This window comes from Trematosphaeria pertusa, assembly GCF_010094035.1.
Source record: "Trematosphaeria pertusa strain CBS 122368 unplaced genomic scaffold BU26scaffold_1, whole genome shotgun sequence".
In the NCBI taxonomy this organism is placed as follows: domain Eukaryota; kingdom Fungi; phylum Ascomycota; class Dothideomycetes; order Pleosporales; family Trematosphaeriaceae; genus Trematosphaeria; species Trematosphaeria pertusa.
In genome coordinates, this window is record NW_022987212.1 from 4,012,038 (window position 1) to 4,035,750 (window position 23,713).

The window sequence follows — 23,713 nt, forward strand, 5'->3', positions numbered from 1 at the left end:
GCGGCAACCTTTGCCGAGCGCACCAGTGTTGTGAACGAATCCCGGATCACTAGGAACCTGAGGATGGATCAGGCCGCGCCACAATTGAATGACAGCGCGATAAAAGAAATCACACAAAGCTAGAAGGGCGTTTGAATTGAGCAGGTTGACCTATGCATTCATTCAACGCTGCCAGTCTCTGACGAAGGGTGAGCTCTAAGTTTCTCCCAACGCTCACAAAACCCGTGCACCGTGCCTATGCAACCATGAAAGCCGTCATGATAAAGCGTTCTCAAAAGGGAAGAGAGATATGGAAACAGTAAAACTGATAATGGAAGCCATACCAGTCTATGTTTTAACGCCGCCAAAGTGATAAGCATCCTAGCCAAGCCCACAGTAGAAATGGTCAAGACATAAAAACGAAGCCCATCAGGTCCTCAAACTCTGACCTCAACGCTCTCCTTTTATTTCCTTTCGCGGTCGTCTAACCCGCCGAGCCAAGTTCCGCCTGACTAAGCTTCCCTTTCTTCCGCTCCGCTCTCCGCGGCGGGCCGCTCCATCCCCACTCGCCAAATCGACCGAGGTTCGCTGACGTCCCGAGACTGCGCCATGACATCATATGCTACCACCACCCGCGCAGCCATCGACTTCCTGATGTTGTGCTTTGCTGCCTTTACCCCGCCAGGTGCTGACAGCAGGAATATCGGCCTTTAGCCTCTCCTCCTGCGTCGAATACGCTTTCGGCGTCAATTTGATTAGCGTATGAAGTGGCACCTCCATCCAGGGACTCTGTTCTTGCGGCACGTTCATGAAGTATGCGTAGATGCACCTCAGGATCGCTTGATGCGTAACGATCAGAATGTTCTCACTGCGCTCCAGCTCCATTATGATAGGTTCCAGCCGGATAACCACATCGCGGTATGATTCCCCGCCAAGGTAGCGGTAGTTGTATTTGTCTTCGTCGCGTTGCGCAAAGTCTTCGGGGTACTGTTGTTCAATTTCGGCGTACGTGAGGCCATCGCAGACACCGGAGTCGAGTTCGTCCAGAGCTTTCCACTCGAGCTTCTCGAAAGGGAGGAAGCGCGCGGTCTGTATCGTTCGTTTTAGGGTGGACGTCCAGACGGTGAGCCTGCGGCCGTCACCGACGGATTTCGCGACGAGACCGGGTAGCGCATGAGCATAGGCTTCGCCGCGCTCAGAAAGGTCTGCGTCTCCGCCAATCTTGCCCGAGAGATTGTATTGCGATTCGCCATGCTGAGGACGTTAGTTACAACAGCTATCACAATGACGCGGGCGTTCTTACCCGGGATAACCAGATGGAGCGCGGCTTGATGTGGAGATTCATCAAGTAGTACACTACTCGACTCTGCAGGTAATCCTGGATCTGATTGATGATGACTTGCTTGCCCACGTTGATTAACTTCACATATGTGAGATCGCGTTCATCCTCGTCGATAGTCTGGTACACCTTCTCATAGTTCCGAATACGATTCCGGAAGTCGGCTGCGGCCAACTCTGGGTCCTGCCCTACGTAGTCCGGTGACGTTGTCTTGACTTCCAGGATGTTGCTCATGATCAGGTCCTCATCGTCGCACTTGGACTCCACGAACAGAGTTTCAATGTTCTCCTTTGCACATCGCTCTTGTATCCACCTGCGGCGGGTCTTTGTTGAATTCGTCGCATCTAGTATCGCAATTAATCCGCGTCCCTCCGCAAACCACCTGCACATGTCGTGCACGGCTGCTTCCGCGGCGGCTCTGCGGAGGCGTTCTCCTTCCGGGTTGGAGGTATCGAAGAACTCGGCGGACGGGTTCGGGGTCGCGGTACGTCGGTACTGGCCGACATTGAATGTCTTCGCTTTTATAGACAGCCAGTGGAGGTAGCGAACGACTATGATGCGCGCAATGTCAGCAAAGGTAGGATGTGACAGGGAGCCTCTCACCTTTCTGTGCAATCAAGCTCTTGCCCCGCGCGGGCAAGCCCACCATTACAACGCATATCCGCGTGTCTTCAGCCTGGATACCGACTCCGTTAGTCTTCTTGCTCGGCGTTACGAAGTCGCCTATAGGCACAGCGCGCATGTTGGGCGTGAAGACGCCATTGGTCTCCGTCATGACGGGCAGCAGCGGCCTCCAGCTCGAGGGAAGGTGAGGCGGCCAGAGGGAGGCGGAAAAGTTTATACAAGAAAGCAGTGAAAAGAAATATGGCTCGGAAGCCGGCCAAGCGTCTTCCGAGCGGCGGCCTCAGAAGTGGGCCGTGCCCAAAGGAACAAAGGTGGTCCGGCGTCAGGAGACGGCAGGAGAGTCCAGAATCCAAGGCAATTGGGAGAGTATTGGGTGCTGGGGCAGCTGTTGCAGGGGCGCGCAGCGTGGTGATGCAGAGCTCTGGGTTCGGGTCGGCTTTCGAGAAGCGAGCGGAGGTGGAAGCTTGGAGGTGCCAATTCCCCGCATTTGGAACCGCGCCTTTGTATTTAGAGCGTTCGGGTGACTCTTGGGACGCGGTGCGAGAGCGTTGGTGCAGCAATCAGCGCAGGCTGGCTTCAATCGGCGCGTTGGCGTTGGCTGGGCTGGCGCCTGTGAACGTTCCACTGGCCCGGCGCGCGAAGCTGTGAATTATGCTGGCCCGGCCAGTCGCGCGATGCCGCCGGGTTTCGATGCTGATGATGGCAGACTTTCTTTCCCTGGACGCCTCGGCGCGTTTCCCGGCAGTGGCCCTGCGGTCCTGACAGAGTTGCGACGGCGGTCTGCTCGTGTGCCTCTCGTGACGCTCAGGATTGCGAATGACGCCACTCCTGGACGGGCGTGCGATGCCAGAAAATCAGAAAATGGCTAAGCCGGCGCTTTCCATTTTCCACATGCCGCATTCATGCAATCTGTGCGGCTCGCCGAATGCCGGACGCCGCCGCATGTTGAGACCAGCCGCGAGGACATCATAAATGGGCAGGCCCGGGGCGCCTGGCACGCCAAATGAAAGCCACTCACCGTCGATATGGAGTAGTTCCTGATCCGTGCCATCCTCAAAGACGGTGTCCTCGCGCCAATTGAGAGGATGCTGCCGTCAACCCGCTTTTCGGATCGCTCCCAGCCCAGGCGTTTGCTGCCGGCGGGGTATGAAAGCTTGTCGTCGAAACGTGCAGGGCCGCAAGCGCAAGGGATCGTGTTTGCACGCGCGAATCGATGCTGCCTCCCTGGGTACGTGGTGACTCTGGTGAGATGTCGCTTCGAGGGCGGTTGCTAGTTGCCAGCCATGGCCCGCTGAGTGCGACTTCGGTGTCTGCTATTGCCTTATCAGGAGGGGGCGCGACATGAAAAAGCACCGCTATCGCTCCCTGGCAATTCCAGCACCCGCACGTGGAGACTGTAATCTATTCTTCTGCAACAGCGCGCATAGGTCAGAAAGAGGCAAATGCGTTTGTACGATTTCACGCTATGCGTACGTGGGGAAGAGACGGTGTCATACTGTGTAGGCGACGACAGGCGGTGGACCACGCTATCCTCTGCTACCTGATGTTTCTCTTTACCAGCCATGTCCGACATCCAAAGCCCTGGCGCAATCCGGCATTAGGCAAACGGCCGTCACAGTCGTAAAACTATGGGTATCTAGCAATATTGCACCAAAGAGCCTCCTATCGTACACGTCGCCGTGCCACATTGGAGCAAATAACTATCCAAGGGAAAAAGACGACCTATGCCTGCAGCAACATGTAGGAATCCCCGGCAAATGTCAGTCGAATTCAAGCGTGCAACTTCGCCGTCCCATTGACCGCTCTGAACGGATCCTCCCCGCCACTCTTCAAGGAGAGGAGAGTAGCGCTTGCATCCAGCCTTTGCTTGAGCGCCGCCGCGGTTCGCTCTTGCCCACGACTGCCGTCCTCGACCCAGCGGATTTTGTGTATCAGGAAGCTCAGCCCGTCGTGTGTCTTGCTCTTCCGGCTCGAGATACCATACTCGACCGTGCCCGCATACTCCTGGAGCCGAGGAAGTATCAGTATTTCGATCTGCAAGTCCATATCAACTGGCGGAGTCACTGGAGCGGCGGGGGGGTTGGCCAGCGTGTCTTCCGCATCGCTAGGCTCGTTCGGCGCCGTGATTCGAGGGTCAAGCAGATGCATGTCGACGGTATCATCCCATTCCCCCCTTATCCAGCCGGAATGCATCGCAGCGGCAATGGGATCTGAATCGTCACGATAGATACGTGCGCCCCACAGATGGCGCTGTAGAATGATTTGCTGTCTTTGGCGCGGCTTCAGGTGGAACCTAGGCACCCGGATGGTAAAGGTGCAGTTGATTGGATTGATTTCGAACCGAGGGAGGTGTTTTGGTTTTGAAGCGTACCCGAACTGATCATCTAAGCATGAATTCGGTTTAGGCAGTTCAGTCGTCGCCTCGTACAGATGTGATCCAAGGTGTCTGCGCGGATACTTTGCAGCTTCGTCCAGAACAGCTTGCATGTCGTGAATTTTTGGAGGGATCTTAGGGGATGGAAACGCCGCTTGGGTCGGTCGTGGAGCATGGTGATGGTGATGCGGCGCTCCATGGTAATGATGGTGGTGGTGGGGACCTTGCGTGGCGCCGTTCTGAGGAAGGCTGGCCTGTCTGCCGCCAAAGGGAGTCGATGATGCCGATGGAGGTATTTCTTCGTCAGGCTTGGGGTGGTGGTGATGATGACTGCCAATTAGCACATGTTTTGACTAACTCAGCGTAATCTACTCACTGATGGGCATGTATATGATGATGGTGATGATGGCTCGGGTGCACATGCTTGTTGCGTTTCGCGCCACGCGTACCAGAGGGTGTCCCTCTTCCATCAATGCTTTCGCTGTCAAACACGCTTTCCTCATCCTTAACCCTCTTTGGTTTCCTGCCGTTCTGGGAGCTGACTCTTTGCAGCCTAAGATGGTCGTTGAGTTCTGCACCTGGTGGAAGCGACTCTTGGGCAGTTTGGGGCATTGGGCTACCTCTTGAGGGTGTTGAGGTCCCTAGTCCGCTTCCCAGGCCAGAAAACATTCGCCCGAACTCGCTCTTGACATGTGGGTCCTTCCCAATAGACAAAGGCTGTGCTTGTGCACCCTGAACAGCCTGTGGAAGAGGCGATGCTCTTCCTGTTCTACGGTTAGCGTCAGGACCGAAGCCTAGCAAAGATTTGGTGTGCTGCATCTCTTCACCCGTCCTGCGCGGCTGATCGTAGAGAGATCGGCCGGCGTATGCGCTTCCGCCGGACGACAAAGACCGAGAGAGTTGTTCCGACTTTTGCCTATCATTAGAATGCGGATCTGAGGTTGGAGGAGCATGGTATTGTTCAACCACGCGATGGCTTAAGTGGTCCAAGCTCCGTCCCCGAACCATATCTTCCGGACGATGACCTCCATATGGAGCAGGCCCTTGCGGTGGCGCAGAGTAGCCTCCGTAACCGCGATACAGTGCGGGTGGTTCCTCCCTTCGGCTTTCGGTACTTTCACGGGGCGCATCTTCGGGAATGGCCTGCCGCCAGGAGCTGCGCGCAGGCGGATTAGATCCAATCACGCCACGATGGTCGCGGGGAGGGCTGAAGGCAGACTGGGAAACGGGTTGGACGGTGGATGGCCTGTCTCTGTCTGACGAAGATTGAAGCGCGGCCCCAAGTAGCTCCGCAGCATTGGGCCTCGCATGATGTGACTCCCCAAGCGTCCGTCGCCTTTCCTCTGGTGGGCCATAGACGGTACGTCGTCCCAAAGCATCATACACGCTCCTCCCCTCTTGTTCAGATGGGCCAGGGGGAACGCTTGGTTGACTATTCGGCCGGGGAGGCACGTTCACAGGTGGTTGTCGAGGATCTCGCGCGTGTGCATCGTTTGGGGAGGACGCATAGGGACGTTGACCCTGGAAGACCATGGGTTTGTATGGTTGGGCCGTCTGAGGCAGCGAGAGACGACTCTGCTCTGGTGAGCCGTGGTTGCTGTACGACCGTGTTGGCGACGCGGATGTGTAAGAGTGACCTTCGGGCGCCCTTGACGTATTGTTGCTATACATATGTCTGTCGGGCGATGGCTGGCGTCGAAAGGGTTGGTAGTCCGGTCGTGAAGCTGGTGGAAGCCCACGTCTGGGTGAGGGTGGCTGCATGCTGTGATTGTTTGACTGCGCGTTCGTGGGAGGTGACAACTGTGACTGCGACGTTTGATGGGGTGCACCTGTGTCACCGCGGCCGATAAGGGATGAGATGGACATGCTGCTCCCAGGGCGGTGCGCTTGTCCTAGCGCGGGGAGGTCGCGACTCCCTGCAAATATCGAATAAGGCGCTCGTTGCGCCTGCGATGCATGATTATGTTGTTGCTGCTGCGGCGATGATGGAGGCGGCATATGCCGCGCAAACGAGGGCGGCGGAGGAGGGGGTTCGTGTGATGGAGCTATGATATTCAGTCAAAGCAAGCTTTGGGCAGGAACTCGTCGCGGGGCTTTACCAGCGTAAGGGTTTGGGGGGCTCGCACCCCCGTGCGAACCTCTGCGCGAAGCATTGTAGCCGTACGGCGACGGGTTTGAGGCGCCTTGGGACGAGCTCATGGATGGCGGCGGTGGTGGACCAGACTGCGAGTGGAGATGGGACGCATGCGCGATGGCTAGCGGTTGATCGTCAGTAAAGTTCAAATGCAGTTAGAGCGTCGCTTAGCGTGCCAGCCGTGCGGGTGGACAGAAATGCGATGATGCGAATCCGAACGCACCCATGCACCCGGCTGCGCTGTGGATGCAATGTGGTCGAGGAAAGGCGTGCAGGAACGAGAGCGGGCCAAGGCCACAGAGATGCCGGTCGTGGATGGCTGGGCCAACGGGCGCGCTACTCACGTCAACGCAGCTCTACCACAGCGCGAGTTTGCGGAGACCTGGCGAGATCAGCCGCTCCCCGTCCTTCTTGAGCTTCTTGCGTCAACTTCTCCGCACGTTTGCGACAGAGTGTGAGGTAGCGACGCCCGCCGGCCCGAGTCCTCAGATCCAGCTGTCTCGCTTCGTCCGCATCCCTTTGCAGGCCCACGTGAGCCGTGCAGGTGTCTTAGACATGCTGCCACATCCAAGACAACATCGCTCTCGTGTTGCACCGCAGTGAGGGTTCTAGAATGAGGGCCACAGCCGCGTAGCGTACCTATGTTCCCCCAAGCACCGTGTCTGTCTCCCTGAGCTGTGCCCTCCGCGCCAGGAACGCCGTAGCTGCTTCGTCGCACATGCTGCGAGGCCGGGGGCAGGAATGGATCGCGGCGGGAGGTGGGGTATGGGTCGGCGGTGAAAGGAACGTGGACGGGCGGCTGCGGTTGCGAGGTCGCGGGAGCATAGCCGGGAAAGGGCTGCGTGTGCGGGGGCTGCGAAGGCGACTGGTGGTTTGGATTGTGGATTAGAGTGCGCTCGGGCGGTCGTGCGAGGGGGTGCGGCTGGCGAGAGTCCATGGTGGTTTTCTTCGAGTTTTTCGTAGACTCGAGAGAGCGGTAAGGGTCGGTGGACTCGAAGGAAAAGGCTAGTGGATGGCAAGAGGAGGAGCAGGAGTCACAGTCATGTTAGCGGAGCTAGCGCACGGTAGCGGCCCTCCCCTGGGCGTGGGCGAGGTGGAGGACAGGACGGTTGGCCGCTGAGAGGGAAGAGGATGAGGAGAATGCAAGTCGACCAGCAGCGCATCGGGCAGCCCTGGCACGATTGACACATCCCTGCCGCCACACAAGCCCGTTTTCGACTGAAGCTACTAGCCCCGCATGACCCTGGAATTCGGCGCATCTCCCGCATGTGCCTCAGTGCCTGTCGTCGTTGTGTGATAAGGCCGCGTCCCCGAATTATAGCCACCGCCCATACAGCGCCTATATTGTTGCCTGGCTAAACGCTCTTCGGGCTGCAAGCGCAGCTAGGGGCTCGGGAAGAATGTGCGCCCGGCAAGCATCCGGTTGTGTACCTGAAGATTTATGTTTGAGCCGGGGCCACTGTATCTAAGTTTGGCTAAGCCTGGCCCCACCGCTTCTTCCTGACGTTGCTTCCGATCACGAGCGCAGCCTCACCACCACGGTCTGCACGCGCCCAAGACAGTCGCCATGTCAAGGTACGGCCATCTTTTCGTAACGCTGCTCCTGAAAAGCCTTCGATGGATAAGGACAGCCAGGACCTGCTAGCTCTCTTCTCTCCAGCCCGAGCAATTTGCTGACCTGGACCGTCACCGCGCAGGCATCGCTAGCCTCTGTCCTCTGATGCCTCCCCTCCCCATGCCTGGCTCTCCCGCCGCGTCGTGGGCCCTCTACCGAGCCCGCTTAAAGTCCATCTTTGAGGGTGCTGATCCTCGAGTCTGCGCTGCCTTCTGGCTATTTGGTACGTCCTAAGGTCCAGGTGCTGCTCCTAACGCACCCAAGTCGCAGTCCGAGATCACTCTAGCTAAAACCTTCGCCAGGTCTTATCAACAATGTCCTCTACGTCATCATCCTATCCTCAGCCCTCGACCTTGTCGGCCCCAACGTTCCCAAGGGCGTCGTTCTCTTGGCCGATGTACGTAGGTCGCGGTACACTCTCCACCATGCATTAGCTCTACCTGCAGAATACTCAGTAGGCTATGACCTGAAACATGCTATAAGTTCCCTCCCCCAATCTAAGACGCCTGCTAAGGGTACCGCTACCATTGCAGGTCATCCCTTCTTTTCTCACGAAACTATGCGCTCCATACTTCATCCACAAAATTCCCTACAATATCCGGATCCTCGTCTTCGTTACGCTGTCGGCATGCGGCATGGTCATAATCGCACTCACTCCTCAGCTGCAGGACGCAAAATCGATCGGGATAAAAATGTGCGGCGTCATACTAGCCAGCCTAAGCAGTGGAGGCGGCGAGCTCAGCTTCCTGGGCTTGACACACTATTACGGTCACTTTGCTCTTGCAAGCTGGGGCAGTGGGACTGGCGGCGCTGGCTTGATCGGTGCTGGGGCGTATGCGATTGCGACAACAACCTTGCAGTTCAGCCCGCGAAATAGCCTGCTCTTCTTCTCCTTTCTTCCCCTAATCATGCTGCTCAGCTTCTTCGTAATCCTCCCCAGAGGACCTCTACATGCCTCATTTGGCAAGCATACGGAGTATGAGGCGATCGAAGACTTGGACGAACAAGAGGAAGAGGGGGTCAACTCCATTAGGCGGAACAACGAGCAAGAAGGGCTATTGTCTTCTTCGATACATTCAACCTCCGCGCGCAGCTTCGCATCCGCAACTAGCAAGAGCACGGGTTCCCCGTGGAAAAGCTTCAAAGCCAATCTGAGGCGCAGCCGTGGTTTATTCTTTCCCTAGTACGTGATGCTGGCCAGCGGCAAGGTGTTCAGGCTGACAAGTAATAGCATGCTCCCCTTGCTGCTTGTGTACATCGCGGAATATACGATTAATCAAGGGGTGGCGCCCACCCTTCTTTTCCCTCTTGCATCCAGCCCCTTCCAGGAGTACAGGGCCTTCTACTCCACCTACAACGCCGTCTACCAAGTCGGTGTCTTCATCTCCCGGTCTTCCACGCCCTTCATCAGGATCCACCACCTCTATTTTCCCTCCTTCCTCCAGGTGGCCAACCTGCTTCTCCTCACCCTGCACGCCATGTTCAACTTCCTCCCCAATTTCTACGTGGTATGCGCAATCATCTTCTGGGAAGGCCTCTTAGGGGGCTTGGTCTACGTCAGCACATTCGCGGAGATCACGGATAATGTCCCAAAGGAGGACCGTGAATTCAGCTTGGGCGCCACAAGTGTGAGCGATTCTGGTGGAATTTGCATAGCAGGTTTTGTCAGTATGGCCTTTGAGGTCTGGCTGTGCAGATGGCAGGTTGATCATGGACGGAAGTACTGTAAGATGCAATGATCAAGTGAATTCTTTCCTCATTCCTGCGCGGCAGCATCCTGTGGCAGTTGGATAAGATTGGGCGTGGTCAAATTTGGCTCCATGGGTCCCGAGGTCATACCGCGTCGGCAGACACGCCAGCGCAGACTGCCGTTGAATTGGGCAGGCGCAACAATGACGCTTCCCACCCGACCCGGCAGTCACAATCATCATCGCCGCCCGTCAACAAACGAAAATCTCGCCTCCTCCACTACTCACAGGCAGTCCTTCCTATTTACGAAGCGGCGGTATGAACGACATGGCGTCCTTTCGAAATGTGCGTAGAAGACCTCCGGGTAGTCTGTTCGCTAGCCACATCATCTGATCGAGCATTACTAGGAGCAGCGGATGACTGCCGGATTGAGCGCCCACTACGCCGACGTCATTACTTCTAAGCTTGGGGTGTCGCCGTATGCAGCAATTCCGGAAGCTTATCGCCCATCAACCGGAGCAAACATCACTTGCAGCGAGAACCTCCTCCGCAATCTTGCCGAGCTTACCGCTCTCGTTCCCGACCTGGCGTCATTTCAGAATCGGATTACGAAAGCTATGGAACGTCGAGGGCACAATCGTACAGTTGGTGGGACGAAATACTACCTGAGTGCAAGCGATGTCATAGTCGCCGTGTTGGAAACCCAAGAAGCGATGGACCGCTCGCTCCGTGGCCAGCCCGGGCGACGTGGTTTGGCAATCAACTTCGGAAAGGCTCAGGAGCAGGAAAGGCAAGCCTATCTGACGAAGCCAGTCACAGCTACGAAGATTACGCGCGAGTCAGAAAGTTCTGGTAGCCCATTGAACGGTCTAGGAGACGAGATAGACGTTGCGGTGAAGCGGAGGCAAGAGGACGCGATGGGTAATCCGCTCGTGGCCCATAGTCTTGAGCCCGCATCGTCATCTTGGACGCCAAACAGCGTCTCTGAGCCTGTCAGGTCACAACGTCGGTCTACCAGAGTCAGACGAGTTCCCCGCCCCTTCGATGGCGCTAACGAGGAGTATGAGAATTCGGAAACGCCGTCGCTACCCAGAAAGAGGAAGAAGACATCAAGACCACGAAGGAGCAGAGAAAAGAAGAGCTCCGCCGAGAAGCGTGCCGTTTCATGGCATCACGAACATTGGGAGTTCTTCTCGCCACCAAAGAATCAACATTTCAAGAATCCCGAGCCTACAATTATTCGGGATGTTGCAAGAATCGGAGAGATCGACAATCTTCAATACCCAGTCGAAGTGGTAAGCCTCCGGTGCTACACTCTCATCTAGGACGCACCAAGCTAACACATACTAGGCTCTCCCGAGGGAGAAGGGTGTATTTCGCGAGATCAAGGATGCCGAGTCGATGAGGGAGTTCATTGATGACGTCAATCGACCCTCTGCAAACTCTTCGGTGGCTAGAGCAGACCGCGTTCAAGAGGACAACATAGCCCAACCACCTGCTGATGGAACCACACCCGCGATGCGATCATTGCGCCAGCGCTACCTGAAGGATCTCTGTTGCCGGATTTCGTCGGTCACTTCGGCTATCAAACAGTTCGATGAGAATGATGATCAACTGCTAGGCGCTTTTATCAGGGATATCCAAGCTGTACAAAATTCGTACGAAAAAGACGTCGAATCTCTGCAACGGGCAACGGGTAGCATGGACACAGCGCGGCCCGGGCTCGAAAGCCAGCGTGGATATGACGGTGCTCCCTGTAGTCTGGAGAGCCAGCAGACGCAGGCTGCCCCGTTCGACAACGAGCATTCCCATGTCATCGACTTGGGCCCACCGTCTGACACGGATGACGATGAGGGAATGGTCGAAAGTTCAACAGTGTCGAAGACGGGCATACGCTTTGGCCAGGGTCAGATCTCTCAAGTTATCGACCTGGGTCCCCCGTCGGACTCGGATTCTGAAGCTGAAGGCGTGCTTCCATGCACAGGCGGATCCTGTGGGCAGGAGCTACTTCTGGCTACGTGCGGGTATCATTGATGGTGTTGGGTGGTTCCATAGTGCTGCGTAAGGAGGCGTCGTCGCTTTCGTTGCGACATTAAGGATATTATTGGAGCCTTGGAGGCCTATCACGCACCCCGAGTCCCCAGACTCATGTACCGGTACACATCAGCAATCGGCGTAACAACCCGACTGGAAGCAAAAACACAGTCACGCTCGTTCAATCTCTCGTAGATCTTCAGGATCAGCTGTCCAAAGCTCAAACCTAGAGCCGTGATATCTGTGCTGCGACGAACGGTCTAAGTTCAACAGCCAGCGAGCTGTGAAGGGGAACAAAGTAGATCGATAGTCGCATTTCCTCTAACTAGAATACACAATCCTGTCAATGACATCCGATGCCCCATGCTCCTCAGTCTATGACATTGCTATATTTACAGAGTGTCCTTGAGCAGCTTGTTCATCTTAGCCATCCTAGCGGAGACGGAGAGATCGATGGTCCTGTCGCCGATTTCGACAATAAGTCCGCCGCGGATATCGGGGTTGACCTTGGGTACAACCTTGAGTTTCTTTCCCTGGCCAACGTATTGAGACTTGCTGACGGCGGATTCAAGACGGCTGAGGGTGCGGTTATCGAGGGGCTGTTGAACGTTAGCCGCCAAAGTTTGCTCAGCCCCTAATTGAGCCATTGAGATGTTCTCTCCTCCTCTTCCCTGAAATGGGATTCAACATACCGCAGCACTCGTAACTGTCAATTCAACCTCACCCCTGTACGCGCCCATCAAAGTACCAAACTTCTCCACCACCCCCTCTAGCACACCTAGCCGGTTGTTCGCCGCAAGCGTCTCGAGGAAATTCTTCACGATGCCCTCCTTGTCCTGGCCGCCGAGGTGCTTCTGCAGCTCCGCGACGATCTGCTGCTTATCCGAGACCGAGAGGGTAGGCGCGCTGAGCACACTAGCCAGCTTAGCATCTCTCTTGAAGACGCCGGCGAGCGCTTCGAGGGATTTGGCGGTCGGCTCGAGAGCGGAGGTTTTCGCGGCTGCGGTGTACTGGAGCGAAAAAGTTGTGTTAGCTTGGTTTGGGGTCAATTGGGTCTCCTGTCATCGTCTGCGCATCGTAAAGTCGTAGAGAGAGGTGAATTGCAACGTACAAGAGCACTGGCGTATGTCCCATCGACGCCAAACAGGGCAACGGGCGGCTTCGTCGACGAGCTGCTCGGTGCAGCGGCGGCGGCATAGCTCCGGGTTAAGGCAACGCGGGTGGCAATTGGGGCGCGAGGCGCACCGGCTCGGAGAGCGGTGCTGAGGGCCCGGCTGGTGTACATTTTGGGAGGAGAGGAGATGGCTTGGGATGGGGGTTGCGATCTTGCGGATAGCCGGCGATTGGAAGGGTTGTGAGGTTGAGGCTTTCCGGAGGCTCGGCAGAGGGTAGGCTAGCCTGATCGGGTATGGCGTTCGCGTGAACTTTGACGATGACTGAGCCCTGGGGCTTCAATTGTATATCACCCCAAAGTCTTCATATCCCGCGTATTTCTGATGAGGATCTACCACGCGAGGAGAATAGACTCACGCCCAAGCTGATCTCTGAACCAATCCCAATAGCTATTCCTATCACATCTTCCGCTCCCGCGAGCATTGGGTTCAATACCCATCGAAAGTATAGAGCTATCAACATAGTCCTGAACCTTTCATATCCGGTCTGTTCCTATGTTTGAAGTTTCAGAAAAGGATCTCCCTCCACTGACCTCGTCATGCAAGCGGGACTGAGACGCAGACGATGGTGTACGAAATTTGACTACACCGCTCCTCATCCCGGCTGTTCCTGTCCTTCTCTAGCACAAATACAATTCTTCCTGCCCGGCTCTTCCCAAATGTCCAAATATCCTCAAACCTCAAGGTCTTCCGGCGTCCTCCTTGAAGCCTTGCAAAGCCCCATCTTCTCGTAATACTCCGTTCGATGTCTCTATTCTTACCCTTTCCATACTGAATCAGCCCTTCTGGTTATCCTCAAAGTTTCGCTTCATCCGACGTCCTCATCTCGATCACGCCATCTACTCGTCAATCCTCCTTCACTTCAAGATGGCTGAGAATCTTCCATCTTTCGACGTCACCGCCAATCAGAAGGTGGGGCTCTTAGGGCCAGACATCAATCCACCTTCACCTTCTCATATCTTTATAAAGCCAGGACTCACCCCCCAATTGTCAAATTTCTCCACCACCCAACGTCTCCACCTATCAACGCGGCTATTGAAGTTCAACGAGATTCGTTACCCCTGAACGTCAAACATGTCGAAAGCAATCGAGAGGCCAAAGACCCCGCCGCCATTGGAGCATAGGCACGCTCAACTGCCTACTCCTCCGCTAACCGGGGGTTTTGCCAAGGCTGTCAACTTCTCGATATCGAGACGTCTCGCACGCACCGAAGGGAGTGAGGAGACCCTCGTCGACTTCTTCCAGATCAGGGACGACTGTTACGGGGTCGCGGTCTCGGATGATAGCTCAGCACGATCTAGCAGTCCGTCAGGTGTGGAGCTGTCAAGCGCTTCTACTACGGTCACCGTGCTAGAGAAACACGATCCCTTCCCTAGCTTCGCGATCGCCAACGATGCACCTTGCACGTCTGAGCCATTCCCCTTTCTGAAGCTCCCCCTCTCCGTCCGCAACCGCGTTTACGAATTTCTTCTGGTCATACCGGCCCTCATCTGCATGCGCCAAAAGCACACCTCGTACCACAACGATAAGGGAGCGTATCTGTCTGCAGAGCAACGCGAGCTGCTCCCCGGTATCGCGTATGCTCTTCCGCAACTCACCGTCGGCGGGTATAAGTTCCGTTTCACTCGCTTTCACCACACGAACACCTGCATTCTGGGAGTTTCAAAAGAAGTTCATGCAGAAGCGAAAGCGGTATTGTACGGTCTGAATGACTTCGAGATCGGCTGCCCGAATATGGAGACTTCACCGGCTGCGAACTTCAAAGTGCCTCTTTTCCCTCGCAATTGTCAGCGACTCGTGCGCAAACTACACATTCGTGTGCGCGCTTGCTACCCGCTACAGTGGCTCCTCAACGGCGGATACGCAGAGTTGAAGGATGCGTACCGCGCGCTAGAGACCCTCACTCTTATTCTCGAGGTGCAAGATGCGAAGAAGGGCTTCGGCAGGCGCTGGACCAAGAAGGAGGGAGAGAAATGGGTGGTGTACGTCAAGCGGCTTAACAGTGCATTGGCCGTGGAGTTCTTCGGCTCGGCCGGCAAGATCAAGAACGTCCCGCTTTGGATGGACCTGCGGGTCCTCTTCGATGGAGAGAAGTACCACGACACCTCCGAGCTGGAGCGAGGCAGCACAGGTGGAGGCGGGTTGAGCAACGACAGCGCCGAAGAGAACGCGAAGCGGCTAGCTCTCAAGCGCGGTCTCGTCGAGGCCTTTGAGCTTTTCAAGCGAGGTAGCCATTAAGAGCTCGAGCTGCTCCCCGCCACAATTTCTGGGTGAAAGCAACCACGACAACTTCTTCAGCGGCGCCTTCACTTACGACTCCCTGCTCCCACCTTCGTATTTCACGAATTATACCTCGTTTCACCGTCCGTGTCCCGGTTCTAGACGACGCTTCATGAGTGTTGGGATAGTCCTGGATGACCCATCGCTCAGTTCGTAGTCCATCGATGTCCTCCTGTTGATGGCACAACTATATATTATCTATGAGGTCTGAGCATATATTGAGATAGGCATCTGACGCATATATATATCTTCTTTGCGGCCATAATTCTAGGATTGGGGATATCGCGAGGGTACGTCATTCATTCACTGAATTGGACACAGGCGTAGCTTAGCACTCTCTGGAAATTCGAAAAGTGTAAAAATGTCCAAGTCTTTCTCGGGCGACACTTTATAAGTGGACGTCGAATGTTCCATGAGAACTTTGAGAAACATGACTAGAAATTGCGTTGTAAATCAGATCAGTGAAATAGGGCTAAAATCACGACATGGTCAATTTACATGGACGACGTCCGAAAAGTCAACCAACGATTCATAGCCTCGTGGTATCTAGAAACGGCATGACTATGCCATATCCATTCGGAGCACTATTGAAGACCAGATATGTGAATAAACACCCGTTTTGACCGGACCGATGCACCGAAGAACTACCCGAGACCATCCCTTACTTCCTGAGGAGACGCTGGTAGAAGGCGAGCTCCTCACCCTCGAGGATGTATCCGTCGCAGCGACCGCTCTGGCCCGGCCTGGACGAGACCACGGCGAACAGACGACCAGTGTCGAACTGCCTCTCAAGCGCATTCTCGATCTTTCCTGAGGCCTTGAGGCGCTCAGCCTGCTTCTTCTCGATGCTCTTGGACTTCTTCTTTTCCTCCTCTTCGCCCGCCTTAGTCTGCTTCCTGCGGCCGACCGACACACCGTAGTGAGCCTCGAACCACTGCCGGAAAGGAGCAGCATCGATCTGGACGACGGCCGACTTGGTGAGGGTGTTGGTGCGGACGAGTTCGTTGTTGGACGGGTGGTAGACGACACCGATCACGCGAGTCTTCTTGGCGACGCCCTCAGATCCCCATGAGAAGTTGCCAGAGTCGAGACGAAGGGCGCGGAATTTGCGGTTGCCGCCGCGAGTGCGGACAAGATGGATACGCTTAGCACCAATACGGGTATTGGCAGGCTGGCGACCCTTCTCGAAAGCCCTAAAGCCATGTCAGACATGACTGTAGAAGCGATCGGGTTATGCATACCTCTTCTTGCGGTAGTATGCTCGCTTCGCGCCGGAGGCGGAGCGTTTGTGACGGGAGTCGCGGGAGATACTGGGAGGCGTCAGCATTCGAGCGTGCGAGAGTGACCTGTGAAGATAAGGTACCCCATGATTGCGTTCGGTCAGAAGACTGCTGCCACTCATTAGCGTATGTTCTCTCAGGACTGCCAACTCGGCATGAACCGTGGCGAGGGAGGTACCGCCGCCGAATTTGATTCCTTTGCCCGCAGCGACGTGTAGGAGGAACACCCGAAGTCGGGCAGGACATCGACTTCGTGAAGCCCCTCCAGGTCGCATAACGTCGGACGTGGAAAAACTCGCGCGGCGGTTCCTCGCATCGAAGAGTCGGGTGTCTGCCTAGGGGGCTCAGCGTAGCGTGGACGTACCTGTGTGGTGCCTTCTGTCGCAATCGGCTGTCGTTGAGGGTGTGAGCTTGTCGAACGAGAGATTTGAGGTCGAGCTTCAAAATCCATAGTGGCTCTGCTTTTCGCTTAATTTTCCGTGCTAGTCAAGCCTTGGCGCTGGCACGTGCGTTCAATGCTTCACGGCGCCCAGCTCGCATCACTCCTCAGCACTGCGTATCCGGTTGTTGTCTTTGTCAGTTGTTAGAGCCCTGTGTATACCACGCTGGCCGTCTTTCTCTCGCCCTCATGTACAGGGTCCGACGCCTCTTTCTCCTACGTGGATCAATCCAGCCTGCGCACCCCTAGGGGACGTACACCTCTCCGAGCGTGTTTAGTCACCTATGCGCCACCAATGATCGTCGGCGGAGCGATTTTGCTCATGTCCTACCCGGCGGTCGACAGGTGCAGCATTGTTTGTATCAGTTTCGAAGCTGTTGCGTTTTTCTGTACTGCCGTTACGTTTAAGAGTCGTCTCCGCATGCCTCGCCTTTCTCGGCTATATCTTCTTTTCCGCGCTGCTTTCCATGAATTGTACGACACACAGGGGTAGTTGCAGCTATGCTTGCAAACATACTGTACAAAAGAGCAGCCGGGCCACGGAAACAAGTTTCCGCATACGGCTCGCCTGCTGGGCCTCTGTATCCTCTCACTCTCACCCGCAGGGAGGTCCCATCCGCTCTTGATTGATTTCCTACGTCGGCTTATCTGACGACAACCAGGCTGACCATTTCAGATCCAGGATTGAAAGTTCGGCCTGATCTTGCAACTCTGCAACTTCGCTATGCGACGCCGAGCATCTCCTGCGGAGCCCTGAGTTACACCAACGCGTAGCTTCGTCATCCTACACAACCTACTTCGTCCTACAGCTCTTCGGCACCTCGAATCGGGTCTGTAGTCGAGTGTTCGGTCCGAGCAAACAAGCCAAAGGCTTCATTGTTCCCGTCATCAGACGCTTGCCGGATTAGAATGGTGAGTCCCAGGTAGTGCTGACTTATCCACTCCATTCCTCTCGAGCGGAGTAGAGTATCAGTACTACACGGCCTATTCGAGAATAGCGCCAAAGAGCTGCAAAGAAAACTCAACGAACCTCCCGGACGAACGTTCCATGGACTCGAAAAGACCCAAGAACACTTGCGCCACGTTGCACATTATCCAAGGATTCTCGAGCGCTTGGCTGAGTGGTTTGGTTGGTACCGGCTGATTATCTCTTGCGGTCCGGAACGCCGAGTGCCGGCAGAACTTCATCGAAGCCACATGCCCCCTCGTGGGAACCACCTTTGATCACCGAACCACCCGAAGCTCGCTTCTCAGACCGAAGACCGCTCCTGGACAGGTACTTCAACAATATGATTTGCATTTGCAAAGCTTCATAGCGCGAAGGCACAGGTATGTACAGGATGCTCCGACCCTTCATGCGAGATATATGTGAGGCGTCTTTCATCTTTCTTCTCCCCTTCTCCCCTTCTATACCGGACGGCGTTGCCGTATGGCCCCACTGCGCCTTGGTCTGTTCAATCCCTTGCGCCTTTGCCCAGTTATCCGCCTCGCCTGAACCGATCCTTTACCTGTTGTGTTGGCTCCACGGCAGCTTATGACGCTCAGCTGGGGTAAATTCTCGCTTAGGCGACCACATCGAGGCAAGTTTTCTTGCAAACATCCAGCGGACGTATCATAGGCGGCGCATGTTCGCCTACAATTTATCCCATGCAACATCAACCACCCCACACTCGGGAGGATCTCCAATCGGCGCGGAAGCTGCTCAAAAAGCTTATGCCGACCTAATCAACAACAATCTAAATAATATCCATATACCACTGTTCTCGATTTCTTCTCTCTATCAGCCGCCAGCCCGTCTTAATTACGACGGGAGGAGAAGTACGGAGATTTCTCGTTTCATACTCTTTGATTGCGGGCTCATGGCAGAGAAACTTCTGGGCAATTGGGAATGCATATTCGTGTCGCCTCATAAACCAAATGTAAGGTTCACTTCTCTCTTTCCTGCCGATGTGCTCGCCGCCGTCATTCTCTCGCTCGCTTTCGCACTCGCTCCCATCATGTCCAACATTCGTCATGAGGGCGCTGCGCACTCTATGATGCTCTCCTTATGCCGACTACTATGCATATGGGCGACATGGGTCCGTGTTGCGACTCCTCTACCTCAAGCAGGTAAGCATCCTTCAATGTTTTACATCCGCTGCCGTAGTTCTTCGCACTGACTTAAGGGCGATAGCGACCGGTAGCAATGTTGCAACTGATACGCCGCTGGCGACGTTTGCTTTAATACCCTCAGCACCGAGTATGCAGACGCTGCAGAAAGTACATCTTGAGGTATCTGAAACTGACTTCGGCGTCACACCAGCTGTAGAACCCACCGGTCTCATACCATCCGCACCCATCCGCTCAACGCCCCCACCAGGCCTCATTCCTTCAGCACCTCGCACCTCCTCTACACTACTTCCTATATTGATACCCTCACGACCACCTTCCGGATTGATCCCTTCGCAACCACCCTCGGGCCCGATAACTTCGTCACCGCCAGCAGCTGTCGTACCTTCGTCACCGGCGCATACGGGATTGATCCAATCTGCGCCCATCTCATCCGGACCTCTACCAACCAACCCGGGAATTATTCAGTCCAGCATAGGCACTCCAATTCGGACCGATGGAAGCATTGTCTCCAGCCTCTCCAATGTCAGCGTGACGCTAGTAGCGCCAGTAGCGCCATCCATGGCATCAACAGACGAACCCTTGCGACCGATACCGGCCGAGACCACAGCGCCGGGCGACCCAGATGGCCACCACGAGATTCCAGAACCAAACTTTACGGCCACCGCTCCGTGCAGAGGATGCTCCCCCGTCATCGAGATTACCGCCACGGGGTGGGGTGAATGGCCGACTCTCTGGCCGAGCCAGCCTGCTGCCGAGCATGCAGAGACGACACAACGCCCTCCGCAAGCGACAATTACTGCCGGCCCATCCAACATCATCGTCACCCAGCAACCATCAAGCCAAGGCGGAGGTTTCGTCATCGGCGGCTCAACAACAGTAAAACCTGGGCAAACCGTCATAATAGACAACACTCCTATTGTCATCCAAACATCGGCCGGCCGCACTGAAGTAATCGTCGGCACCAAAACGGTCCCCTTCCAGGCTCCAGCAGCCCAACCGCCAAACAGTCAAATAACGGACGGCCCCATCCTCCTCCCCATCATTATCGGCAACGGTCAGACCCTCACTCCGATCGCCAACCCCGCCGCAAATCCATCCTCGAAACTGGATTCAAACCCTGACTCAAATTCCAACCCAAACCCTAACAACCAGAATCCCAACCAACTCTCCGACCCGCCCGGCACCGGCAACGCCTTCCCCTCGCAATACGTAATCGGCGGCCAGACTCTCACTCCTGGTGGGCCCGCCATAACCGTCTCTGGTACCACGCTCTCTCTCGCTCCCTCCGCAACCGCCATCGTCGTCAACGGGAAAACTACCACACTCTCGCAAGCCTATGGCGCTATCTACACCACCACAGCGCTTCCCGCGCTCACGCTCTGGGGCGAAATCTACACCGCAAACCGCGCCGGCTATTACATCCTGCACCCAGGCACGACACTCATTCCCGGTGGGCTGCCCATCACAGTCTCGGGGACTGTGCTAAGTCTCGAACCGAGAGGGACAGCAATCATGATCCAGGGCAGCACAAGTTATATGCAGCCCGTGACCACGATCGTGACGCTGACGAAGAGCGGTGCAGAAGGATATGGTGGGGGCGCAGGCTTGTACACGAACACAGGTGTGCCCGGAACGCTGCCATATCCGACGGGGAAGCCGAATGCGGGGGTGAGCGTGAGGGCACCCGCGGCGATGACGGACGGGTGGTTGAGCGGCATATTCCTGTTAGGCTTTGTGGGATTGGGTTGGTTAGCGGTTTGGCTGTGAGAAGGATGAGGGGAAAAGGTTGCGCGGTCATGTTTTGATGAGTACATATATGTATTATGCGGATATACCCATTCATGGTTTGGCGTTTGCTTAGGAAGGGGCGGAGTTCATGGAGCAGATTTGGGAGGTTATGTTGCACTACGTACATAGCTTTTACAGAAGGATTGAATAGAGATCCTTCTCCGATCACTTCAAATGCGAACTTGCGCGCATTGGGTGCAAGACGTTTCTCTTAGTATAGGCCACAGAGGCAGGACTTTTCTCAACGCCTGATAATGCGCCCTTTCATTCCTTTTAATACCCCCAACGCCCTTCTATGCGAGTGCCCTTGCCAGTCCTCATCCCTTGATTTCTACCTCAGCAGCCGTCACATGATCCACGGTTGTCCTCCCTAATCCCTCCTTAGCATAGAAATCCATCGGATATAGATTCCTCCTCTCCCTCTCTTCTATTTTCCCGTTGTCCGTCTCCTCATCTAACCACGGTGCCTCCCTAACCCCCAACGCTACAAGCGCCTCGTACGGACTCAACAGCGGCCTCGGAAACGCATACCCCCAATCAATACTCAACCTCGGACACGCAATCTGCACCCAAGCCTCGACATCGCTCATCATCGCGAGCTTCCCCGGGAAGATCTCCGAAAGCAGAAGGTTCACAGACTTTATGCCCTGCCGCTTGAGTTCGTTTTCTATGAGCGTGAGCGTGTGCGGGTTCCCTTGGCGGCCGAGGGAGCCGAGGATAATGCCCCATGTGCGGGCTTTGCGCGCTGTTAGGATAGCGGCGCGGCGCAGGGAGTAGAGCGAGGTGTGGGCGTAGGTTTCGTGCGTGAGGCGGCGTGAGTAGGGGTCGTACCGGTAGGCGGGGAGAGAGGGGTTGGCGATCATGGCGCTTTCGAGGTGGAAGCGGCCGTCGCCTAGATACAACAGGAGATCCGGGACTGGTTCTTCTTTTCCTTTTGCGTTGAGCTGGCCTGGATTTATGGCCATGGAGGGTGACGTACATCCCAAGATTTCGCCTCTGGATAAAGGAGCGATTTGCGGGACGATGGGGTTGTAGCCTTCGCGTCGGAGTATGGGCACGATACCATGGATAGTAGCGTTGAATTGGATCGTCCCGACGAGCGCTATTGTCTTTCCGGTCGGGAAGTTCTGCGTGATAGTGTTGATGATGTGCTGTGTGTCGATGCCAATCGAAACGAAGATATACAGCGTCGCAATCTTCGTAACAGCTACGGGAATCAAGCAGCTGTGCGCATAATGTATGAGAAGATCGCAGCCCAGTGCCCTTGCCGTAAAGTCATCTATACAGCATGCTCCATATGTCACATCGCCCATTATCAGCGTCGATGTCCCCGGACAGAACCGCGTCAGGATATCTGATATCGTCGTTGCGAAGAGGAGCAGACCTTCTGGGAATTGGAGAGCTATGGACTTTGCGCCCGAGGTGCGGACCCGGTGTATGCATTTGTGGATTTCGAAGTTGTAATTCGGCGGTAGCAGCGCAATCGCTTCGTTGATGTCTGTATCGTGGAGGATATCGTCGGGAATCGTATTCAGCGCGCGGGCGGTTCGACGGGGTTGAGCAACTGCATGCGCATATTAGCTTCTTCCAAGCAGACTTGCTGTGAGGTCTTCACAGGTGTCTCACACCTTGTATAGCACTCGAGTCCTCGATTGTGGAGTTTGGATCTGCCGGCTTGCTCCCTGCATCCGCCGTCGATTTTCTGCCCACAAATCTTCTCTTTGGCTGTTTTGGCACGGCGAATGGCTCTTCGGGTATACCATCTTCCGCAGACGGTCCGAGATTTGTGGCTGCTCTGTCTTCTTCCATCTTGTCGTCGGGCGCGTCGTGTCGTGGGGTTGTGGTGGGATGGCAATGTTTAAGTGGGGCGCGAGAAAGTTGGTAGGGCTGAAAACCTGCCTGAGGCACCACGTCTGGTATATCGAGTGAAGTTTCACAGGAAGAGCAGTTTCAATCTTGCAAAAGTTAATAGCTTGTGCTCTCTAAAGAGTGAATATGTTGAGCATGTAAAAGCGAGAGCGAGTTATGCCTGCGTTTACTATTCATTGAGAACTAGCTAAAACCACTGGCCATGCTCCCGTTGCCATCTAGAGAAGGCGTGACTCTGTTTATTCAATGAAAATACTGTGTTACGAAGGGGTGGCCGATAATTGCACATGCCACAGATGATTCAGCGCAGAGGCGGTCCTATACTGGCTTCTCTCCACCCCATCTAGGCTAACCCGCGCGCCAATATCGAAAGGCATCACAAAAGTAGAAAACCATCGGATCACTGTCTAAAAAGGAGGGATACTATTGTAGACTAGCCTAGCTACCCAAAACGCCATAGGGATAGAAAAGCTATACTGGTACATTTCCGTTGAAGCAAGAACGTGATTGAAATTGTGCAGTTTCGGAAGAAAGATGAGGACTCCCAATCCAATCCGCCCGTACCACCCTCAATGCAGGAAGATGGGAAGGGGCAGACCTGCGAGACTTCGCACGCCGACGAAGAGGCACCAGGCAGGAGTCCGAAAGACCGCGCGAGTATAAACATGAACGCATGAAAGAATTTTTGATGATGGTGGTAATGCAGATGTGACGTCGAAGGTGCCTGCCGGTACGTGCCGCTGGCGATAATGTTGGCATGATTGAATGGAGATTGAAATCGGAGAAGAAACAACTTGTTTGATCCCGGATGTAAATAACTCGCGGGAGATCCGTCCACAAATACCGATACCGCAGCGGGAGGGCCGGCTGCTAGTGGTTGGAGTCATTCACCGACAGTCAGGTGGCCGATCATGCATCCGTCGGAGTGTCCGTTCATGAGCGCGATGAGAAAAATCCAGTGAGGTAATCAAGAATCCATGCCATC

The 23,713-nt window shown here is 55.3% G+C and overlaps 10 protein-coding genes across 10 annotated transcripts; 4 read left to right on the plus strand and 6 right to left on the minus strand.

Annotated features, from left to right (window-relative positions):
- Positions 1-253: 253 nt before the first annotated feature.
- On the minus strand, positions 254-2,178 carry BU26DRAFT_34565 (6-phosphofructo-2-kinase/fructose-2,6-biphosphatase 2). Its single transcript, XM_033822375.1, has 3 exons — positions 1,922-2,178; positions 1,283-1,869; positions 254-1,233 (listed from the first exon to the last, which is right to left on the minus strand). Exons 1-3 carry the CDS (start codon positions 2,091-2,093, stop codon positions 595-597), a joined length of 1,398 nt encoding a protein of 465 aa, XP_033692050.1. The 5' UTR covers positions 2,094-2,178; the 3' UTR covers positions 254-594.
- Positions 2,179-3,613: 1,435 nt separating this feature from the next.
- Positions 3,614-6,515, minus strand: BU26DRAFT_575500 (Rxt3-domain-containing protein). The gene is made up of 2 exons (XM_033834353.1): positions 4,693-6,515; positions 3,614-4,646 (listed from the first exon to the last, which is right to left on the minus strand). Exons 1-2 carry the CDS (start codon positions 6,312-6,314, stop codon positions 3,713-3,715), a joined length of 2,556 nt encoding a protein of 851 aa, XP_033692051.1. The 5' UTR covers positions 6,315-6,515; the 3' UTR covers positions 3,614-3,712.
- Positions 6,516-6,547: 32 nt separating this feature from the next.
- Positions 6,548-7,584, minus strand: BU26DRAFT_513770 (uncharacterized protein). The gene has a single exon (XM_033827692.1). The coding sequence runs from the start codon at positions 7,385-7,387 to the stop codon at positions 6,842-6,844; it is 546 nt and encodes a 181-aa protein (XP_033692052.1). The 5' UTR covers positions 7,388-7,584; the 3' UTR covers positions 6,548-6,841.
- Positions 7,585-7,995: 411 nt separating this feature from the next.
- Positions 7,996-9,804, plus strand: BU26DRAFT_473723 (batten's disease protein Cln3; the record flags this gene model as incomplete). Its single annotated transcript, XM_033825478.1, has 4 exons — positions 7,996-8,288; positions 8,368-8,462; positions 8,599-9,248; positions 9,297-9,804. Exons 1-4 carry the CDS (start codon positions 8,171-8,173, stop codon positions 9,802-9,804), a joined length of 1,371 nt encoding a protein of 456 aa, XP_033692053.1. The 5' UTR covers positions 7,996-8,170.
- A 134-nt stretch (positions 9,805-9,938) lies between these two features.
- Positions 9,939-11,334, plus strand: BU26DRAFT_34912 (uncharacterized protein). Its single transcript, XM_033822428.1, has 4 exons — positions 9,939-10,099; positions 10,168-10,759; positions 10,822-11,049; positions 11,105-11,334. Exons 1-4 carry the CDS (start codon positions 10,073-10,075, stop codon positions 11,170-11,172), a joined length of 915 nt encoding a protein of 304 aa, XP_033692054.1. The 5' UTR covers positions 9,939-10,072; the 3' UTR covers positions 11,173-11,334.
- A 549-nt stretch (positions 11,335-11,883) lies between these two features.
- On the minus strand, positions 11,884-13,087 carry BU26DRAFT_446272 (OSCP-domain-containing protein). The gene is made up of 3 exons (XM_033824613.1): positions 12,900-13,087; positions 12,481-12,798; positions 11,884-12,387 (listed from the first exon to the last, which is right to left on the minus strand). Exons 1-3 carry the CDS (start codon positions 13,071-13,073, stop codon positions 12,181-12,183), a joined length of 699 nt encoding a protein of 232 aa, XP_033692055.1. The 5' UTR covers positions 13,074-13,087; the 3' UTR covers positions 11,884-12,180.
- A 641-nt stretch (positions 13,088-13,728) lies between these two features.
- On the plus strand, positions 13,729-15,679 carry BU26DRAFT_34651 (uncharacterized protein). The gene has a single exon (XM_033822388.1). It carries the CDS (start codon positions 14,035-14,037, stop codon positions 15,196-15,198), a length of 1,164 nt encoding a protein of 387 aa, XP_033692056.1. The 5' UTR covers positions 13,729-14,034; the 3' UTR covers positions 15,199-15,679.
- Positions 15,680-15,688: 9 nt separating this feature from the next.
- On the minus strand, positions 15,689-16,928 carry BU26DRAFT_473733 (40S ribosomal protein S8-A). The gene is made up of 3 exons (XM_033825479.1): positions 16,604-16,928; positions 16,482-16,550; positions 15,689-16,433 (listed from the first exon to the last, which is right to left on the minus strand). Exons 1-3 carry the CDS (start codon positions 16,606-16,608, stop codon positions 15,902-15,904), a joined length of 606 nt encoding a protein of 201 aa, XP_033692057.1. The 5' UTR covers positions 16,609-16,928; the 3' UTR covers positions 15,689-15,901.
- Positions 16,929-18,956: 2,028 nt separating this feature from the next.
- On the plus strand, positions 18,957-20,838 carry BU26DRAFT_558473 (uncharacterized protein; the record flags this gene model as incomplete). Its single annotated transcript, XM_033832566.1, has 2 exons — positions 18,957-19,068; positions 19,133-20,838. 2 exons carry the CDS (start codon positions 18,957-18,959, stop codon positions 20,836-20,838), a joined length of 1,818 nt encoding a protein of 605 aa, XP_033692058.1.
- A 108-nt stretch (positions 20,839-20,946) lies between these two features.
- Positions 20,947-22,705, minus strand: BU26DRAFT_546217 (diphthamide biosynthesis protein 1). The gene is made up of 2 exons (XM_033831821.1): positions 22,488-22,705; positions 20,947-22,423 (listed from the first exon to the last, which is right to left on the minus strand). Exons 1-2 carry the CDS (start codon positions 22,666-22,668, stop codon positions 21,177-21,179), a joined length of 1,428 nt encoding a protein of 475 aa, XP_033692059.1. The 5' UTR covers positions 22,669-22,705; the 3' UTR covers positions 20,947-21,176.
- Positions 22,706-23,713: the final 1,008 nt, after the last annotated feature.

Bases quoted from the DNA above. Each gene is read 5' to 3' on its own strand.
- BU26DRAFT_34565 (XM_033822375.1), bottom strand. From the start codon at position 2,093: ATGACGGAGACCAATGGCGTCTTCACGCCCAACATGCGCGCTGTGCCT. The intron at 1,870-1,921 runs GTGAGAGGCTCC...CGCGCATCATAG, and splicing joins GAGCTTGATTGCACAGAAAG to TCGTTCGCTACCTCCACTGG. The intron at 1,234-1,282 runs GTAAGAACGCCC...TAACGTCCTCAG, and splicing joins GCTCCATCTGGTTATCCCGG to CATGGCGAATCGCAATACAA.
- BU26DRAFT_575500 (XM_033834353.1), bottom strand. From the start codon at position 6,314: ATGCCGCCTCCATCATCGCCGCAGCAGCAACAACATAATCATGCATCG. The intron at 4,647-4,692 runs GTGAGTAGATTA...GCTAATTGGCAG, and splicing joins CATCATATACATGCCCATCA to TCATCATCACCACCACCCCA.
- BU26DRAFT_513770 (XM_033827692.1), bottom strand. From the start codon at position 7,387: ATGGACTCTCGCCAGCCGCACCCCCTCGCACGACCGCCCGAGCGCACT.
- BU26DRAFT_34912 (XM_033822428.1), top strand. From the start codon at position 10,073: ATGAACGACATGGCGTCCTTTCGAAAT. The intron at 10,100-10,167 runs GTGCGTAGAAGA...TACTAGGAGCAG, and splicing joins ACATGGCGTCCTTTCGAAAT to CGGATGACTGCCGGATTGAG. The intron at 10,760-10,821 runs GTCGGTCTACCA...GAGGAGTATGAG, and splicing joins TGAGCCTGTCAGGTCACAAC to AATTCGGAAACGCCGTCGCT.
- BU26DRAFT_446272 (XM_033824613.1), bottom strand. From the start codon at position 13,073: ATGTACACCAGCCGGGCCCTCAGCACCGCTCTCCGAGCCGGTGCGCCT. The intron at 12,799-12,899 runs GTACGTTGCAAT...TTTTCGCTCCAG, and splicing joins GGACATACGCCAGTGCTCTT to TACACCGCAGCCGCGAAAAC. The intron at 12,388-12,480 runs GTATGTTGAATC...AACGTTCAACAG, and splicing joins TGACAGTTACGAGTGCTGCG to CCCCTCGATAACCGCACCCT.
- BU26DRAFT_34651 (XM_033822388.1), top strand. From the start codon at position 14,035: ATGTCGAAAGCAATCGAGAGGCCAAAGACCCCGCCGCCATTGGAGCAT.
- BU26DRAFT_473733 (XM_033825479.1), bottom strand. The intron at 16,434-16,481 runs GTATGCATAACC...ACATGGCTTTAG, and splicing joins GCATACTACCGCAAGAAGAG to GGCTTTCGAGAAGGGTCGCC.
- BU26DRAFT_546217 (XM_033831821.1), bottom strand. From the start codon at position 22,668: ATGGAAGAAGACAGAGCAGCCACAAATCTCGGACCGTCTGCGGAAGAT. The intron at 22,424-22,487 runs GTGTGAGACACC...ATGCGCATGCAG, and splicing joins GGACTCGAGTGCTATACAAG to TTGCTCAACCCCGTCGAACC.